The following is an 18,442-nucleotide window of genomic DNA, read 5'->3' on the forward strand; positions in this document are numbered from 1 at the left end:
CCTAGTGGTTAGAGTCTAGTGGTTAGAGCGTTGGGCCAGTAACCTGCAGGTAACCTAGTGGTTAGAGTCTAGTGGTCAGAGTGTTGGGCCAGTAACCTGCAGGTAGCCTAGTGGTTAGAGTCTAGTGGTCAGAGTGTTGGGCCAGTAACCTGCAGGTAGCCTAGTGGTTAGAGTGTTGGGACAGTAACCTGCAGGTAGCCTAGTGGTTAGAGTCTAGTGGTTAGAGCGTTGGGCCAGTAACCTGCAGGTAACCTAGTGGTTAGAGTCTAGTGGTCAGAGTGTTGGGCCAGTAACCTGCAGGTAGCCTAGTGGTTAGAGTCTAGTGGTCAGAGTGTTGGGCCAGTAACCTGCAGGTAGCCTAGTGGTTAGAGTCTAGTGGTCAGAGTGTTGGGCCAGTAACCTGCAGGTAGCCTAGTGGTTAGAGTGTTGGGCCAGTAACCTGCAGGTAGCCTAGTGGTTAGAGTCTAGTGATTAGAGCGTTGGGCCAGTAACCAGCAGGTAGCCTAGTGGTTAGAGTCTAGTGGTCAGAGTGTTGGGCCAGCAACATGCAGGTAACCTAGTGGTTAGAGTCTAGTGGTCAGAGTGTTGGGCCAGTAACCTGCAGGTAGCCTAGTGGTTAGAGTCTAGTGGTCAGAGTGTTGGGCCAGTAACCTGCAGGTAGCCTAGTGGTTAGAGTCTAGTGGTCAGAGTGTTGGGCCAGTAACCTGCAGGTAGCCTAGTGGTTAGAGTGTTGGGCCAGTAACATGCAGGTAGGTTGGAGTCATTAAAACTTGTTTTTCAACCACTCCACAAATTTCTTGTTAACAAACTATAGTTTTGGCCAGTCGGTTAGGACATCTACTTTGTGCATGACACAAGTCATTTTTCCAACAATTGTTTACAGAGAGATTATTTCACTTATAATTCACTGTATCACAATTCCAGTGGGTCAGAAGTTTACATACACTAAGTTGACTGTGCCTTTAAACAGCTTGGAAAATTCCAGAAAATTATGCCATGGCTTTAGAAGCTTCTGATTGGCTAATTGACATCATTTGAGTAAATTTGAGGTGTACCTGTGGATGTATTTCAAGGCCTACCTTCAACTGATGCTAATTACTGAGTGCCTCTTTGCTTGACATCATGGGAAAATCCAAAGAAATCAGCCAAAAAATTATAGACCTTCACAAGTTTGGCTCATCCTTGGGAGAAATTTCCAAACGCCTGAAGGTACCACGTTCATCTGTATAAACAATAGTACGCAAGTATAAACATCATGGGACCACACACTAGTGACAAGGCCATACATTGCTTTCAGTCAGATGGCATCAGGACACTTTCTTCTGACCGTCTTTAAGGAATAGAGAAGGGGGAGTCTGTCTGTCTGTCTGTCTGTCTGTCTGTCTGTCTGTCTGTCTGTCTGTCTGTCTGTCTGTCTGTCTGTCTGTCTGTCTGTCTGTCTGTGGGGTTATTGGTCCTTCATTACACTTTAGAATCTGTAATTGAAGATTTCTCAACACACCCTGGAACACAACAACAAATCTGCAATTCCTGTCCTGCAAAACAACATGTTGGTTATTGATAGTGTGGCTCAAAAAACGAGACACACCCTAAACCTAATTCGCTCACTCTCTCTGTCAGTAAGAGAAGTCGACAGCAGGCTAAGTAAATATTTGAGTGTTGGCATATTCTAATATTGTATAGTAAGAATCAGTAATTTACTGGAATTACAGTAAGTTTGTTCCTGGTCAGTTCTAATTTTTTATAATTTAAAGGGTTTCAATAAACATCTTCCCAGAATGATTCAATACATCGTCCTGATAAATGCATTAGCAATTCACATGTAGTCTACACTGCTGTAATATGGCATGTTTCTCTTAAACTACAGTAAGAGGTTTATTTTCGATGAGTCAGTGGAGTTCTCCTGAGTTCCACACTGTACAGATTGCGACGCATCCCCTGAACCGTCTGTCGGGGGTGTGGGGGAGGAATAAACATTGCGCATGTGAGCTGTGCGTATCATGCAAGAATTTGAATGGTCAATAGTCTCGAAACGACGATAAAACATGAAGTAGTTTCGCATTATGTTTCTACAAATGAAATGAATAATATTAACAGAAATTGAATAACACACATGTTAAAACACTAATTTATTCTACATAAAAACATTTCCATATCGGCTTCATTGAGCCGCAAGTTTCACAATTCCAAATGACAATGTAAACTCACTCACAATTGTGCTTTTGAAGTATCTGTGTCTTGTCTAGACGGGGGGATCATGTTTAACGAGGTCGTTTGTTTAACGAGGGGGGGGGGGACCACATTCTCGCTGAGACCGTTAATGTGGTCTAGTTTAACCCGGTGGGGAGTCATCCCTCGTAACCGCACACGGAACGGGACCGACTCCGTCCACCGCAGCGTTTCATCTACTGAGACGTTCCAGTCACCGCGCACGACGGTGAAGGTACACTAGACAGCGGTACGTTACCGCGGACCGCTTAGGCCGCACATTGTGACTCGCTTGTCGGCAGTATAAAGCAACATGTTCGTTTGTGAGCTATAATTTTAATGAGTTTTTTTCATCCCTTATTTTTGACTTCTATTTTATTTCTAAAGTAAAACACCACAAACTCATGTCTGGAAAAGAAAAAAGGCGAAACTAACCTACGCACGTTCTGATAAAAACCTTAGTGCATCTAGCCTCGGGGGATGCCTTGCTCCTGGCCTGCCTCTTCCACCAATCCAATGGTCTCTTATGGACAGAAAAGAGCAGAGGCTCTGATCTGATCAGGTCCATTATCTACTGAGTTGCGAGTCAAGAATTGAGCACAGCAAGATTGTATGAAGGTCTGGTTATTAAATGGGTAGATAGTTCAATAGGAAAAACCTCTAAAACGACCTGTTTCCAATTGTCCACATGGCTGGGAGAACCTATTCAGGTAACTAAATACATTTTGAAAATGTACAAAAAAACGATGTATTATTAGCTAACTAACTCAAATGAGTTTCTAAATGAGCTATCTAGCCAACTTCACATACCGTATAGATAGCTAGCTAAGGGAATGAAATATCACCAGCTACCTAACTTCATTTTAGATAGCTATCTTGATGTATTTATCACTGTAAAAAAACAAACTCCAAATGCATTTGTAGGTAGCTAGCGAACAGCCATGGAGGAGGGTGAAAGGATAGCAGCCCCAACTGTCAGTGAGAGAGGAGGCTATTCTGGATAAGACAGGTACTTTTGTGTAGTTCCTGTCCCTAGAAGTGAGGACGGAGATAATAGTAACATAATATTCAGTGTGGTGTAATTTGACTATAATGAAGTGTGTTTCTTGTGAGGTTTTCTGTCCTCGGATAAAGAGCTCTATGAAAGCCTGTCTACATATGAAGAGGTCCCAATGAGGAGCAGTGGTTCTCAGTCCTGGGGGACTCAAAGAGGGGCACATTGTTGTTTTTTCCTCAGCACTGCACAGCTGATTCAAATGATCAACTCATCATCAAGCTTCAAGTGGTATTTATGTATTCATTTGTGATGCTATCCTTGATATGATCCTGTCATTGTCACATGCTACACATGCACATATGAGTGCCCATGTATCTATCAATCAAATGTTATCATGATTTGTTATCAGGGATATTATTCAGGTGTGTGAAGGCTACCTGTGTCCTGCGTAACTTCATGAGGATGAACACGAGTACCAGAAGGGGATCTGCAGCTCGCCGCCGCCACCGTGTCCCAGAGGAGGAGTCTGCTGCTCTGCAGGATGTTTCAAGGATGGGCTCCAACAACGCAGCAAGACAGGAAATCCGTGTGTGTGAGATATTCAGCTCCTACTTCTAGGAAGAGGGTGCTGTTCCCTGGCAACACCATAGACTACACTATGTACAACCAAAGGCTCTTTTAAGAGAGTGCTGTTCCCTGGCAACACCATAGACTACACTATGTACAACCAAAGGCTCTTTTAAGAGAGTGCTGTTCCCTGGCAACACCATAGACTACACTATGTACAACCAAAGGCTCTTTTAAGAGAGTGCTGTTCCCTGGCAACACCATAGACTACACTATGCACAACCAAAGGCTCTTTTAAGAGAGTGCTGTTCCCTGGCAACACCATAGACTACACTATGTACAACCAAAGGCTCTTTTAAGAGAGTGCTGTTCCCTGGCAACACCATAGACTACACTATGCACAACCAAAGGCTCTTTTAAGAGGGTGCTGCTCCCTGTGTCCGTTCATGTTCTTCAGCATAAAGTCCTCTGCAGCCACTTCGTGTGGTGTGGACACCAGGTGAGGCCACACACAGATTCCTGTTGAACAGTGTCTCTTTAACTACCTTATTTTCTCAATAACGGTCTCTCTCCTTCACTTCATCCATCTTTCCTCCTAAATCCTCTAGGTTATATCAGCTGTGTCGGTGAACCCCTCCCGCATCTGAACTGGCCAGAGTTAATGATCCCAGGTCAGGTTATATTATACAGGAAGTATTACTAAAGAGATGCAGTAGTCCCAGAGTTAATGATCCCAGGTCAGGTTATATTATACAGGAAGTATTATTAAAGAGATGTAGTAGTCCCAGAGTTAATGATCCCAGGTCAGGTTATATTATACAGGAAGTATTACTAAAGAGATGCAGTAGTCCCAGAGTTAATGATCCCAGGTCAGGTTATATTATACAGGAAGTATTATTAAAGATATGTAGTCCCAGAGTTAATGATCCCAGGTCAGTTTATATTATACAGGAAGTATTATTAAAGAGATGCAGTAGTCCCAGAGTTAATGATCCCAGGTCAGTTTATATTATACAGGAAGTATTATTAAAGATATGTAGTCCCAGAGTTAATGATCCCAGGTCAGTTTATATTATACAGGAAGTATTATTAAAGAGATGCAGTAGTCCCAGAGTTAATGATCCCAGGTCAGTTTATATTATACAGGAAGTATTATTAAAGAGATGTAGTAGTCCCAGAGTTAATGATCCCAGGTCAGGTTATATTATACAGGAAGTATTATTAAAGAGATGTAGTAGTCCCAGAGTTAATGATCCCAGGTCAGGTTATATTATACAGGAAGTATTATTAAAGAGATGTAGTAGTCCCAGAGTTAATGATCCCAGGTCAGGTTATATTATACAGGAAGTATTACTAAAGAGATGCAGTAGTCCCAGAGTTAATGATCCCAGGTCAGGTTATATTATACAGGAAGTATTATTAAAGAGATGCAGTAGTCCCAGAGTTAATGATCCCAGGTCAGTTTATATTATACAGGAAGTATTATTAAAGATATGTAGTCCCAGAGTTAATGATCCCAGGTCAGTTTATATTATACAGGAAGTATTATTAAAGATATGTAGCAGTCCCAGAGTTAATGATCCCAGGTCAGTTTATATTATACAGGAAGTATTATTAAAGATATGTAGTCCCAGAGTTAATGATCCCAGGTCAGGTTATATTATACAGGAAGTATTATTAAAGAGATGCAGTAGTCCCAGAGTTAATGATCCCAGGTCAGTTTATATTATACAGGAAGTATTATTAAAGATATGTAGTCCCAGAGTTAATGATCCCAGGTCAGTTTATATTATACAGGAAGTATTATTAAAGAGATGTAGTAGTCTCAGAGTTAATGATCCCAGGTCAGTTTATATTATACAGGAAGTATTATTAAAGAGATGTAGTAGTACCAGAGTTAATGATCCCAGGTCAGTTTATATTATACAGGAAGTATTATTAAAGATATGTAGTCCCAGAGTTAATGATCCCAGGTCAGTTTATATTATACAGGAAGTATTATTAAAGAGATGTAGTAGTCCCAGAGTTAATGATCCCAGGTCAGTTTATATTATACAGGAAGTATTATTAAAGAGATGTAGTAGTCCCAGAGTTAATGATCCCAGGTCAGTTTATATTATACAGGAAGTATTATTAAAGAGATGTAGTAGTCCCAGAGTTAATGATCCCAGGTCAGTTTATATTATACAGGAAGTATTATTAAAGAGATGCAGTAGTACCAGAGTTAATGATCCCAGGTCAGTTTATATTATACAGGAAGTATTATTAAAGAGATGTAGTAGTCCCAGAGTTAATGATCCCAGGTCAGTTTATATTATACAGGAAGTATTATTAAAGAGATGCAGTAGTACCAGAGTTAATGATCCCAGGTCAGTTTATATTATACAGGAAGTATTATTAAAGAGATGTAGTAGTCCCAGAGTTAATGATCCCAGGTCAGTTTATATTATACAGGAAGTATTATTAAAGAGATGTAGTAGTACCAGAGTTAATGATCCCAGGTCAGTTTATATTATACAGGAAGTATTATTAAAGAGATGTAGTAGTCCCAGAGTTAATGATCCCAGGTCAGTTTATATTATACAGGAAGTATTATTAAAGAGATGCAGTAGTCCCAGAGTTAATGATCCCAGGTCAGTTTATATTATACAGGAAGTATTATTAAAGAGATGTTTTACATTGAAATACAGATAGAGATGTAGTAGTCCCAGAGTTAATGATCCCAGGTCAGTTTATATTATACAGGAAGTATTATTAAAGAGATGTTTTACATTGAAATACAGATAGAGATGCAGTAGTCCCAGAGTTAATGATCCCAGGTCAGTTTATATTATACAGGAAGTATTATTAAAGAGATGTAGAAGTCCCAGAGTTAATGATCCCAGGTCAGTTTATATTATACAGGAAGTATTATTAAAGAGATGTAGTAGTCCCAGAGTTAATGATCCCAGGTCAGTTTATATTATACAGGAAGTATTACTAAAGATATGTAGTAGTCCCAGAGTTAATGATCCCAGGTCAGTTTATATTATACAGGAAGTATTATTAAAGAGATGTAGTAGTCCCAGAGTTAATGATCCCAGGTCAGTTTATATTATACAGGAAGTATTATTAAAGAGATGCAGTAGTACCAGAGTTAATGATCCCAGGTCAGTTTATATTATACAGGAAGTATTATTAAAGAGATGTAGTAGTCCCAGAGTTAATGATCCCAGGTCAGTTTATATTATACAGGAAGTATTATTAAAGAGATGTAGTAGTACCAGAGTTAATGATCCCAGGTCAGTTTATATTATACAGGAAGTATTATTAAAGAGATGTAGTAGTCCCAGAGTTAATGATCCCAGGTCAGTTTATATTATACAGGAAGTATTATTAAAGAGATGCAGTAGTCCCAGAGTTAATGATCCCAGGTCAGTTTATATTATACAGGAAGTATTAATAAAGAGATGCAGTAGTCCCAGAGTTAATGATCCCAGGTCAGTTTATATTATACAGGAAGTATTATTAAAGAGATGCAGTAGTCTCAGAGTTAATGATCCCAGGTCAGTTTATATTATACAGGAAGTATTATTAAAGAGATGTTTTACATTGAAATACAGATAGAGATGTAGTAGTCCCAGAGTTAATGATCCCAGGTCAGTTTATATTATACAGGAAGTATTATTAAAGAGATGTTTTACATTGAAATACAGATAGAGATGCAATAGTCCCAGAGTTAATGATCCCAGGTCAGTTTATATTATACAGGAAGTATTATTAAAGATATGTAGTCCCAGAGTTAATGATCCCAGGTCAGTTTATATTATACAGGAAGTCTTATTAAAGAGATGCAGTAGTCCCAGAGTTAATGATCCCAGGTCAGTTTATATTATACAGGAAGTATTATTAAAGAGATGCAGTAGTACCAGAGTTAATGATCCCAGGTCAGTTTATATTATACAGGAAGTATTATTAAAGAGATGTAGTAGTCCCAGAGTTAATGATCCCAGGTCAGTTTATATTATACAGGAAGTATTACTAAAGAGATGTAGTAGTCCCAGAGTTAATGATCCCAGGTCAGTTTATATTATACAGGAAGTATTATTAAAGAGATGTAGTAGTCCCAGAGTTAATGATCCCAGGTCAGTTTATATTATACAGGAAGTATTACTAAAGAGATGCAGTAGTCCCAGAGTTAATGATCCCAGGTCAGTTTTGCATTTCACCTGATTAATATGATGACTAACCGTGTTAGAATAAAAACAACATGTCATCTCTCTCCATCTGTCTCTCGTCTGCAGATATGTTTTGATGTGAGACAATGGAAGAGGGTATAATAATGTTCTGCTCCAGCTGTCTGAAAAGATGAGTAGGTTTACTAGCTAGATAGGGCTATGGGATGCCGTTATACACATATTCTCCAGTTTAAAACCCTAGAGAGGAACACTATGAAGACAGACGGAGAGATTATGGTCAGCGCTGTCTAATTCTAATTCAAGTGAAGCCTGTTTCTTTGTGATGTCTGTCCTCAGATGTGGAAAGCCTGTCTGCAGATGAAGAGGTCTCAGTAAATGTCCCAAGAGACTGCTGCCACATTCTTGTATGCCAAGGGTTGTAAAAGCACTAAATATACTTCAGTTAGTGCTAAATACGGCTGCTAGAATCCTGACTAGAACCCCAAAATTTGATCGTATTACTCCAGTGCTAGCCTCCCTACACTGGCTTCCTGTTAAGGCAAGGTTTTACTGCTAACCTACAAAGCATTACATGGGCTTGCTCCTACCTATCTCTCTGATTTGGTCCTGCCGTACATACCTATACGTACGCTACGGTCACAAGACGCAGGCCTCCTAATTGTCCCTAGAATTTCTAAGCAGACAGCTGGAGGCAGGGCTTTCTCCAATAGAGCTCAATTTTTATGGAATGGTCTGCCTACCCATGTGAGAGACGCAGACTCGGTGTCACCCTTTAAGTCTTTACTGAAGACTCATCTCTTCAGTGGGTCATATGATTGAGTGTAGTCTGGCCCAGGAGTGGGAGGGTGAACGGAAAGGCTCTGGAGCAACGAACCGCCCTTGCTGTCTCTGCCGTGGCCGGTTCCCCTCTTTCCACTGGGATTCTCTGCCTCTAACCCTATTACAGGGGCTGAGTCACTGACTTACTGGTGCTCTTTCATACCGTCCCTAGGAGGGGTGCGTTACTTGAGTGGGTTGAGTCACTGATGTGATCTTCCTGTCTTGGTTGGCGCCCCCCCTTGGGTTGTGCCGTGGCGGAAAATGGTATACCCTTTATTTAACTAGGCAAGTCAGTTAAGAATAAATTCTTATTTTTAATGACGACCTGGGTTAATTAACTGCCTGTTCAGGGGCGAAATGACAGATTTGTACCTTGTCAGCTCAGGGGTTTGAACTTGCAACCTTCCGGTTGCTAGTCCACCACTCTAACCACTAGGCTACCCTGCCTCCTCTACACTCTAACCACTAGGTTACCCTGCCGCCTCTACACTCTAACCACTAGGCTACCCTGCCACCTCTACACTCTAACCACTAGGCTACCCTGCCGCCTCTACACTCTAACCACTAGGCTACCCTGCCGCCTCTACACTCTAACCACTAGGCTACCCTGCCACCCCTACCCTCTAGCCACTAGGTTACCCTGCCGCCTCTACACTCTAACCACTAGGCTACCCTGCCACCCCTACCCTCTAGCCACTAGGTTACCCTGCCGCCTCTACACTCTAACCACTAGGCTACCCTGCCGCCTCTACACTCTAACCACTAGGCTACCCTGCCGCCTCTACACTCTAACCACTAGGTTACCCTGGTGCCTCTACACTCTAACCACTAGGCTACCCTGCCACCTCCACACTCTAACCACTAGGCTACCCTGGTGCCTCTACACTCTAACCACTAGGCTACCCTGGTGCCTCTACACTCTAACCACTAGGCTACCCTGCCGCCTCTACACTCTAACCACTAGGCTACCCTGCCGCCTCTACACTCTAACCACTAGGTTACCCTGCCGCCTCTACACTCTAACCACTAGGTTACCCTGCCGCCTCTACACTCTAACCACTAGGCTACCCTGCCACCCCTACCCTCTAGCCACTAGGCTACCCTGGTGCTATACTGTATGTAGGAATGACATCATGGAAGGGATCCCTCCTACTGCAGTGTACTGACTTACCGTAGGCGTCTGTAGGCTAGCCATAGAGAATGATAGAGGGCTCTAGGCTAGCCATAGAGAATGATATCAGGGCTCTAGTAGTCAAACTACCACTACTGGTGACCCTTTTGGAATCATGTGCAAACGGGTCATCAGGAGAGATCAGCCAATCGTGAAGAAGAAAATGGACTACTTCAAAATGGAGATAGCCTCGATGGCGCTGCCCATTCTGTCACAGACGCCATTATGGCACGGATACATTGACGATGCCTCTTTCCGTCTCCGAGGCTAGCCGAGGCTATTGGCAGGTAAAATCCGCTGCGTCATTTTTAGCCAAGGAGTGACTCAATTATTGATATTCGGTAGTGATTCAGCCCAACATTTCTGCTGAACTTGTACATTTATGCTGACTACATCTTGACTGAGATGGATCTCCCTTGGGTGGGAGCCTCTCCAGCAACAAACCTGGTATGAAATACTATTAGCGACTGGGCTATTTTCTCCTATCATTTTCACTTACCAAACATCACATAGTGGATAAGTTGACATTTTTTTACATTCAGCATCACTATATACGTAGTATTCATTATAAATGAATTACTGAAACTAAATGTTTTTAAGGCCCACGTTTTATGATAATTATTTATAAGCAGATCTGCTAGATGTATTTTACAGAGGGGGCAAACTGACTGGACCAGGCAAAGATTTCACCCCCATATTCTCCCTAGAAAGTGGTTCCTTCCAAGGTGCACAGAGCAAAGAGATGCCTATGCTGGAAGTTAGATCATGTTTCTATGCTACCCAAGTTTCTATGCTACCCATGTTTCTATGCTACCCATGTTTCTATGCTACCCATGTGTCTATGCTACCCATGTCTCTATGCTACCCATGTCTCTATGCTACCCATGTGTCTATGCTACCCATGTTTCTATGCTACCCATGTGTCTATGCTACCCATGTGTCTATGCTACCCATGTTTCTATGCTACCCATGTGTCTATGCTACCCATGTTTCTATGCTACCCATGTGTCTATGCTACCCATGTTTCTATGCTACCCATGTTTCTATGCTACCCATGTTTCTAGACTACCCATGTTTATATGCTATCCATGTGTCTATGCTACCAATGTTTATATGCTACCCATGTGTCTATGCTACCCATGTGTCTATGCTACCCATGTTTCTATGCTACCCATGTTTCTATGCTACCCATGTTTCTATGCTACCCATGTGTCTATGCTACCCATGTTTCTATGCTACCCATGTTTCTATGCTACCCATGTGTCTATGCTACCCATTTGTCTATGCTACCCATGTGTCTATGCTACCCATGTTTCTATGCTACCCATGTTTCTATGCTACCCATGTTTCTATGCTACCCATGTTTCTATGCTACCCATGTTTCTATGCTACCCATGTCTCCATGCTACCCATGTTTCTATTCTACCCATGTTTCTATGCTACCCATGTTTCTATGCTACCCATGTTTCTATGCTACCAATGTGTCTATGCTACCCATGTGTCTATGCTACCCATGTTTCTATGCTACCCATGTGTCTATGCTACCCATGTTTCTATGCTACCCATGTGTCTATGCTACCCATGTGTCTATGCTACCCATGTTTCTATGCTACCCATGTTTCTATGCTACCCATGTTTCTATGCTACCCATGTGTCTATGCTACCCATGTGTCTATGCTGCCCATGTTTCTATGCTACCCATGTTTCTATGCTACCCATGTGTCTATGCTACCCATGTGTCTATGCTATCCATGTTTCTATGCTACCCATGTTTCTATGCTACCCATGTTTCTAGACTACCCATGTTTCTATGCTACCCATGTGTCTATGCTACCCATGTTTCTATGCTACCCATGTTTCTATGCTACCCATGTTTCTATGCTACCCATGTGTCTATGCTACCCATGTGTCTATGCTACCCATGTTTCTATGCTACCCATGTTTCTATGCTACCCATGTGTCTATGCTACCCATGTGTCTATGCTACCCATGTGTCTATGCTACCCATGTCTCTATGCTACCCATGTCTCTATGCTACCCATGTTTCTATGCTACCCATGTTTCTATGCTACCCATGTTTCTATGCTACCCATGTGTCTATGCTACCCATGTGTCTATGCTACCCATGTGTCTATGCTACCCATGTCTCTATGCTACCCATGTTTCTATGCTACCCATGTGTTTATGCTACCCATGTGTCTATGCTACCCATGTTTCTATGCTACCCATGTGTCTATGCTACCCATGTGTCTATTCTACCCATGTTTCTTTAATCTTAATTGTTTTTTCACCTTTATTTAACCAGGGAGGCCAGTTGAGAACAAGTTCTCATTTACAACTGCGACCTGGCCAAGATAAAGCAAAGCAGTGCGACAAAAACAACAACACAGAGTTAGTTACACGTGGGATAAATGGCTATCCATGTTTCTAGACTATCCATTGAATAACTGACATTGAATTCATTTCCCAGGAATAAGGCTTCATTATCATGCCTTTAAAAGCTTATTTTCTCTGAATCTTTTGAGAGGCTATAGGTGTAACCCAACACCCTTATTTTGTGTCGCCCCTCCCATCCCTCTCCCCTCCCCCACCCGTCTCCCGTCCCCTACTCCTCCCCCACACTCTTCTCCCCTAGACAATCCCTCTACTCTTGCCCACTATTCCCCCCCTAACCAACCCTTTTCTCCCTCCCCTCTCTTCCCCACCTCACCCCTCCCTCATCCGTCTCCCCCTCCCCCATCCATCTCCCCTACACCATCCCTTCGTCTTTGTCCTCGTTGTTTTCATAACAGGGTTTTTCCTGAATTGCAGTGGCATTTTTTACTAAATGTACTGAATAAAGACTCACATTTCTTTCAATATTTTACCCAGATTTGAGCAGAGTTACAGCAAAGCGTATTAAGTTTATTGTAACAAAGAGCCACCAGTCAGGAGGATACAGACAGCTCAAGACGTATGCTTAGATGTACGGAAAAATAAGACATATACTGTATTTTACATAGAATTAAGCATATGGCTCTAGATTTTGGTGCTTAAAAAAATGCACAATTCTCCAACTTACAAACGGGATGGGGGGGTGGCCTAGCCCCCCTCCAGACCACTCCCCATCAGTCCTCATGTACTCTGTGCCCCCCTCTCAGATTTGTGGGGTGCATGACACCCCTGATAGATCACATCACTCTAATAAATACTTTTTAAAGGGTTAAATTCCTTAGATTTGAGCATCTGTGGCTTCCATTGAACCAAAATCCTCAATAAATAAAAAAAAATGTCTAATTGCTGTTATCACTCCTACTGGTGACACAATGTTATCATAATATTATTTAATGTCATTAAGCTGCCATATTAGTTGATTTAGGCCAGTAAGATGTGCCCATTGTGGCTTAGTTGGTAGAGCATGTACCACCATAGTTATTTATTCACCCATTATTTATATCTCTACTTTGCACATTCTTCCACTGCAAATCTACCATTCCAGTGTTTTACTTGCTATATTGTATTTACTTCGCCACCATGGCCTTTTTTTTGCCTTTTACCTCCCTTATCTCACCTCATTTGCTCACATCGTATATAGACTTGTTTATACTGTATTATTGACTGTATGTTTGTTTTACTCCATGTGTAACTCTGTGTCGTTGTATGTGTCGAACTGCTTTGCTTTATCTTGGCCAGGTCGCAATTGTAAATGAGAACTTGTTCTCAACTTGCCTACCTGGTTAAATAAAGGTGTTCTCAACTTGCCTACCTGGTTAAATAAAGGTGTTCTCAACTTGCCTACCTGGTTAAATAAAGGTGTTCAACTAGCCTACCTGGTTAAATAAAGGTGAAATAAAAATAAAAATAAATAAAAGGTTGTGGGTTCATTTCCCACAAGGGATCAGTATTAAAAAAAAGTCACAAAAAAAATGTACTCACTACGGCAAGTTGCTCTGGATAACAGTGTCTGCTAAAATGTAATGTAAAAAATAAGAGTTATTTTCCTTAAATACCATTCTAGTTTGTTCAGCCATCCCTATCAGAAAAATGAATAGGGTTTTGGAATAGAGGCCAGACATGAGGTCTGAGGTTCACACCGGTTTAGGACATCTTATATGTTTTGTTTTATGAGATAATATCAGTCAGTTAACATGACTTATGAATTATAAAATCTTTATGTGCTTTGTGTAAAAAAATTTTTTATGTATTACATCAATGCTTCAAAATGCACAAAAAAAGAGTGAAGTTAGCTAATGAAGATAATCTCATAGAACAAAACGTATAAAATCTGCTATATCTGTGTTTACCACATAACCCATGTTCGGCCTTTATCGAACGAAATCCCTACAAAAATTCATTTTCATCCAACGAACCATGTCGGAGTTAATGCCTACAAAAAGACGCCATTACTATTTCTCTCCAGGCAACAGCAATTCAAGAACGACCCACCAACGGTGTCCCCAGCCAACCAGATTCTGATGTGGCTTCCTGAAGGAGGAGGGACTTGTTCTTTTCACACCAACCGTGTCCCCAGCCAACCAGACTCTGATGTAGCTTCCTGAAGGAGGAGGGACTTGTTCTTTTCACACCAACCGTGTCCCCAGCTAACCAGACTCTGTTGTAGCTTCCTAAAGGAGGAGGGACTTACTAACTTACTGCCTGTCTGTCTGCTTTCCAGGCATATAAAAACCCCACCTCTTCCTTTCTCCGACAGTTCTGCCTTCTCTTCTGAATCCTCGACGTCAGCCTGTGAAGGAAAAGAAAACTAGACAAAATGGTGAGTGCTGACGCAGGTTATAAAGTCATTTATGTATTTATTTCACATGGTATTCAAACGGAAATGATAGGATTAGATAAAGTTGAAAAGCATGTGGACGATGGATTCTGTTATATAAAGACCATGGAGGTGGCACATGCCTGAAATTAGTTTTGCCTACTACTTATTAATTTGGTAATTAAATGTAACCTTTTTAACTAGGCAATGACAACGTCACAGTGTACTCATCGTTCTATAAAGTATTTAGAACGTACTGTTTTAGTAAAAATGAATGCAGTAAGAAATAAATAACGTACCAAGTTCACCCATCCTGAGAATGTAATCTAATGCGCAGTTGGCTTTGATTCCCGCCCTCAACTATCTCATTATCAGCGGATTCTCTGCGTTGCCTGTTGATGTTAAGAGTTATGTATACAGCTAATTAAAGATACATGTGATTTACAATTATTTAGGTTAAATTAAAAATAAGGTAAATGTTTTTATTTGTTTGAAAGAATCTATAGCTGTACATCCAATGTGGGTCATTGTTCTACTTGTTCATACACTGTCCATTGTTTAAATACATGTTTTTTTTTTAACACAGCTTCAGGACAAAAACACGAATTGCAGATTTTTTTTTTGAACATTATATTACAAAAAATGTTTTTCTTTTTTTTTTGGAAAAAAAATATTTCGGCATTTCAAAGAGGAGGATGACATGACGCTAAGAAAAGAAGCGGTTTAGGATGGTAGCCATTTTCTGAGAGCTGTCGCTGTTCCACTGCAGTTGGTGCGCAGCTGGTTGGAGGGAGAGCGGGGGAGTAGGGGGGTGGCGCACAGGAACAAGGCACACCTTTTCGTCTCTGCTCCTCTGCTCTTAAAGATACAGGGTCATTAAAAAAAAACACCTCACAATGGCAGAGGATTTGCAAGATAACTCACAGTATGAGTGTCTTATACCAAAGATGGTGACCAAGAGGATAGCCTAGCCAATGGCTGTGTTTGAGAGCATCAAAACGATGGCTGACTGATCTACAAATTAACTTTCATCATAAATAAATACTTTTATTATTTGTAGGTCAGTCACAATTGACCCTTGATACATTGTGTTTTTGATCCTCTTGGATAGAGCCAATGACTTTGAATAAAATCAAATGTATTTAACTAGGTAAGTCAGTTAAGAATACACGCTTATCTACATTGACGGCCTACACCACGCTCGTCAGCTTGCAAGTCCTAAAATGTAAATGAGATCCTTCTGCTTCGTTCAACCATCCCTAAGGGGGAAATAAATGGGGAACGAATGGGGTTTTGGAATAACCTTAGACCTTATGTTTGGTGTTTTAACACAGGCTTAGGAGATTTTTAACATTTTATTACCAACTGTAGATGCTTCAAAATTCACAAAGTTACATTAGGACATTATATTACTGTAATAGATAGACAATAAAATGGAGAAGGCAAGGTTGTCTTTTAGTAGGAGTTTAAAAAAAAAACTCATGTTAGTTTACTCTCTAATATTCTATGAAACGGCTTTAAACCTGAACATTTGCCTAGGCATGATTTGATTCAAGTTTCCATGTGGTTGATCTCTTGTACCTCCTCTCTTTCAGCGTGAGTGTATTTCCATGCATGTGGGCCAAGCCGGAGTCCAGATGGGTAATGCCTGTTGGGAGCTGTACTGCCTGGAGCATGGGATCCAGCCGGACGGACAGATGCCCAGTGACAAGACTCGTGGAGGTGGAGACGACTCCTTCAACACCTTCTTCAGTGAGACCGGAGCCGGAAAGCATGTCCCCCGAGCCATCTTTGTTGACCTGGAGCCCACTGTCATCGGTAAGATGAAACATCCTACAGGAAGTCTATTCGTTCATAATCTTTTAACTGAGTTTATTTTAATATTCTGTCCCAAGATATTCTGACTCTACCGTTTGTCTTTCAGATGAGGTGAGGACTGGTATCTATCGCCAGCTGTTCCACCCTGAGCAGCTGATCACTGGTAAGGAGGATGCTGCCAACAACTATGCCCGCGGTCACTACACCATCGGCAAGGAGATCATTGACATCGTGCTGGACAGGACACGCAAACTGGTGAGTCATCATTCTGAAATGGGGTTCTAGTTAGGTTTCTACAGGGAACCTTTTTCCTTCAAGGTTCTTCTATGGAAGGTTATCTAAAAAGTGTTTTTTTGGGGTGGTCCTACCTAGAAGATAAAGGGTTATTTCACAGGAACAAGCAAAAAAAAACTTAGTTTTCTGGGCAAACATGTTCTCCATTGAATTCTTACTGGTGTAACATCAAATATAGTGAATGTTATTGTACCATTTCTCCATTCAGGCTGACCAGTGTACAGGTCTCCAGGGGTTCCTCATCTTCCACAGCTTCGGAGGAGGCACCGGTTCTGGTTTCACCTCCCTGCTGATGGAACGTCTGTCTGTGGACTACGGAAAGAAGTCTAAGCTTGAGTTCGCCGTTTACCCAGCTCCCCAGGTGTCCACGGCTGTGGTGGAGCCCTACAACTCCATCCTGACCACTCACACCACCCTGGAACACTCTGACTGTGCCTTCATGGTGGACAATGAGGCCATCTATGACATCTGCCGCAGGAACCTCGATATTGAGCGTCCCTCGTACACCAACCTCAACAGGCTCATTGGTCAGATCGTCTCCTCCATCACTGCCTCCCTGCGTTTCGATGGAGCCCTGAATGTTGATCTGACAGAGTTCCAGACCAATTTGGTGCCCTACCCCCGTATCCACTTCCCTCTGGCCACCTATGCCCCTGTCATCTCCGCTGAGAAGGCCTATCACGAGCAGCTGTCAGTCGCTGACATCACCAACGCCTGCTTCGAGCCGGCCAATCAGATGGTGAAGTGTGACCCTCGTCACGGCAAATACATGGCCTGCTGTCTCCTGTACCGTGGTGACGTTGTTCCCAAAGATGTCAACTCTGCCATCGCTGCCATCAAGACCAAGAGGAGTATCCAGTTTGTGGACTGGTGTCCCACTGGCTTCAAGGTGGGTATCAACTACCAGCCCCCTACGGTGGTTCCTGGAGGAGACCTGGCCAAGGTCCAGAGGGCTGTGTGCATGCTGAGTAACACCACAGCCATCGCTGAGGCCTGGGCCCGTCTGGACCACAAGTTTGACCTGATGTATGCCAAGAGAGCCTTTGTGCACTGGTACGTTGGTGAGGGCATGGAGGAGGGAGAGTTCTCTGAGGCCAGAGAAGACATGGCAGCCCTGGAGAAGGACTATGAAGAGGTGGGCACTGACAGCGTGGGAGAAGAGGATGAGGAGGGAGAGGAATATTAAAGGGTTAAACAAACTAGGTGTTTGCCGCCCTACATTCCAACACTGTTGGAGTCCTACACTTAATGTGACAGTAACACATTCCCCACTGCCGTGGTAACAGTCTCTGTTACACCTAGTCATGTTGTGTCAGGGTTCTCAATAAACGCATCATAAACCAACTCCATAAACGTCACGTCTCCTGTCTAGATGGAAAATAGAATGTCAAATGAGTTTGGGTTTTTTTGGGGGGGGGGGGGGGGGGGGGGGAGAATCTGTGGGGCTTTTTGCAGAGGCCACCACCTGCTGCTGTCAATATTAACGCTGTTGTAACCTACTGAAGTGGCACAGGTAAAAAAAATCACAATCATATTTTATCCTCTGAGTGACTCATTAAACTTTATTTTTTTGGGGGGTGGGGGGGGGGGATCTATGGATATTTGGTAGTGATTCAACCCAACATTTCTGCTGAACTTCT

General features: G+C 42.1%; 1 protein-coding gene across 1 annotated transcript; it reads left to right on the forward strand.

Annotated features, from left to right (window-relative positions):
* The first annotated feature begins 14,639 nt into the window (after positions 1-14,639).
* Positions 14,640-18,146, forward strand: LOC110511912 (tubulin alpha chain). Its single transcript, XM_021592608.2, has 4 exons — positions 14,640-14,693; positions 16,286-16,508; positions 16,615-16,763; positions 17,011-18,146. The coding sequence occupies exons 1-4, from the start codon at positions 14,691-14,693 to the stop codon at positions 17,986-17,988; spliced, it is 1,353 nt and encodes a 450-aa protein (XP_021448283.1). The 5' UTR covers positions 14,640-14,690; the 3' UTR covers positions 17,989-18,146.
* The last annotated feature ends 296 nt before the right edge of the window (positions 18,147-18,442 follow it).

The sequence above is a fragment of the Oncorhynchus mykiss genome, chromosome 3 (assembly GCF_013265735.2).
Source record: "Oncorhynchus mykiss isolate Arlee chromosome 3, USDA_OmykA_1.1, whole genome shotgun sequence".
In the NCBI taxonomy this organism is placed as follows: domain Eukaryota; kingdom Metazoa; phylum Chordata; class Actinopteri; order Salmoniformes; family Salmonidae; genus Oncorhynchus; species Oncorhynchus mykiss.

What these genes read in the sequence shown, in the direction of transcription:
- LOC110511912 (XM_021592608.2), top strand. An exon ending in CCTGGAGCCCACTGTCATCG is followed by an intron (nt 16,509 to 16,614) that starts GTAAGATGAAAC and finishes TTTGTCTTTCAG; the next exon opens with ATGAGGTGAGGACTGGTATC. An exon ending in TGGACAGGACACGCAAACTG is followed by an intron (nt 16,764 to 17,010) that starts GTGAGTCATCAT and finishes TTCTCCATTCAG; the next exon opens with GCTGACCAGTGTACAGGTCT.